Source organism: Papilio polytes, unplaced genomic scaffold, assembly GCF_000836215.1.
Source record: "Papilio polytes unplaced genomic scaffold, Ppol_1.0 DF820960.1, whole genome shotgun sequence".
NCBI classification, from domain to species: Eukaryota; Metazoa; Arthropoda; class Insecta; order Lepidoptera; family Papilionidae; genus Papilio; species Papilio polytes.
The window spans coordinates 1-1,160 of record NW_013528244.1 but is presented as its reverse complement, the minus strand read 5'-3'; the positions used below and the strand labels follow the sequence as shown (position 1 = coordinate 1,160).

Here is a 1,160-nt window from a genome sequence, read left to right as displayed (position 1 = left end):
ATCACTACTTTTAATTTGACTCGAAGCTAGTGACGCCGTTTCATATCTCGTCACAGGTGATTGTAACTAGTGACGTGAAATAACGCTCACGTCTAGTTAGGGACCCTAAACCTAACTTAGAGTGTAAATACTGTATTGTAATAAACTTAGATTTAAAAATCAAACATACTTTCAACTTATTCTTTACTTTATTTGTCGTAGTTTGTAACCCTTATTTTTTCCAATTCTCAATGTTCATTTTCATCAATAAAATTTAGTATTCTACCAAAAAGTAATTTCTGCTTGCCTGTCGCAAAAATAAATTTTGTAGAATTAAGAGCTAATTTAGCTAGCTCGGCTTTATCCAATTTAAATGTATCGATGCAAATACTATATTCTTGAGTCAGAGATGTAGCAAAAACTCCTTTATCATCGGTCTGAAAATGAATTAAAAAGTATCATATTAGATTTAAAAAAAGGACAAGTATAAAGAAGTAAAAAATAAACTTACACAAAGAATAACTGGAACATCACTACTAAGTAAGTATTTAAAATGGTGTGAAGAATAATCTGCAACTGATTTTGTATTTACATTACTGGTAAGACAAACCTCTGAAACGAAAATCATAGTTAATAAATTATAATACTTGCTCCTTTAAGCATTTTTAAATCATTGATCAGATTACATTTGAACTGGTCCTGCAAGCACTCCAAAAGGGTTTTCATTCAAAAAAATCTATACCTTTTTTTAAAGCGCTTATCTACTTTTATTTACTCTACGCTTATTATTTTCATTCTTATTTTTAGATTAATAATTCAAACATACCAACAGGAATTTTTGATGTACATAGCGCCTCCCAAGTTTGTTTAGTACCACCAAAATTTGGGTGAATACATGTCCCATGACCAATCCTATCTGGTTTGAATTGTAGCATTTGAATTACTTCTTCTGGATTACTTATTTCACCACAATGTAGCGAAATCTGAAAGTAAATATTCAATATAGTTTAATAAACAATCTAACTCTGTATCTGACAAAGGTTGATTGTGCAAACATATTTGAAATTTGGCATAGACATAAAGGATAGTCTGGAAGAACACATAGGCTACTTATAATTAATTATTTACGGCTTACTCACGTATACTTTTCTTTTTCCGGTGACGGTACCGACCAGTTTCAG

General features: G+C 30.6%; 1 protein-coding gene across 1 annotated transcript; it reads right to left on the bottom strand.

Annotated features, from left to right (window-relative positions):
- Nucleotides 1–169: 169 nt before the first annotated feature.
- Nucleotides 170–1,011, bottom strand: LOC106109933 (adenosine deaminase-like protein). Its single transcript, XM_013291591.1, has 3 exons — nt 806–1,011; nt 491–591; nt 170–416 (listed from the first exon to the last, which is right to left on the bottom strand). Exons 1-3 carry the CDS (start codon nt 912–914, stop codon nt 228–230), a joined length of 399 nt encoding a protein of 132 aa, XP_013147045.1. The 5' UTR covers nt 915–1,011; the 3' UTR covers nt 170–227.
- Nucleotides 1,012–1,160: the final 149 nt, after the last annotated feature.

Excerpts from the sequence above, each read along its gene's own strand:
- LOC106109933 (XM_013291591.1), bottom strand. The coding sequence starts at position 914 with ATGCTACAATTCAAACCAGATAGGATTGGTCATGGGACATGTATTCAC. Across the intron at positions 592-805 it reads TACATCAAAAATTCCTGTTG|AGGTTTGTCTTACCAGTAAT; the intron begins GTATGTTTGAAT and ends TTTTCGTTTCAG. Across the intron at positions 417-490 it reads ATGTTCCAGTTATTCTTTGT|ACCGATGATAAAGGAGTTTT; the intron begins GTAAGTTTATTT and ends ATTCATTTTCAG.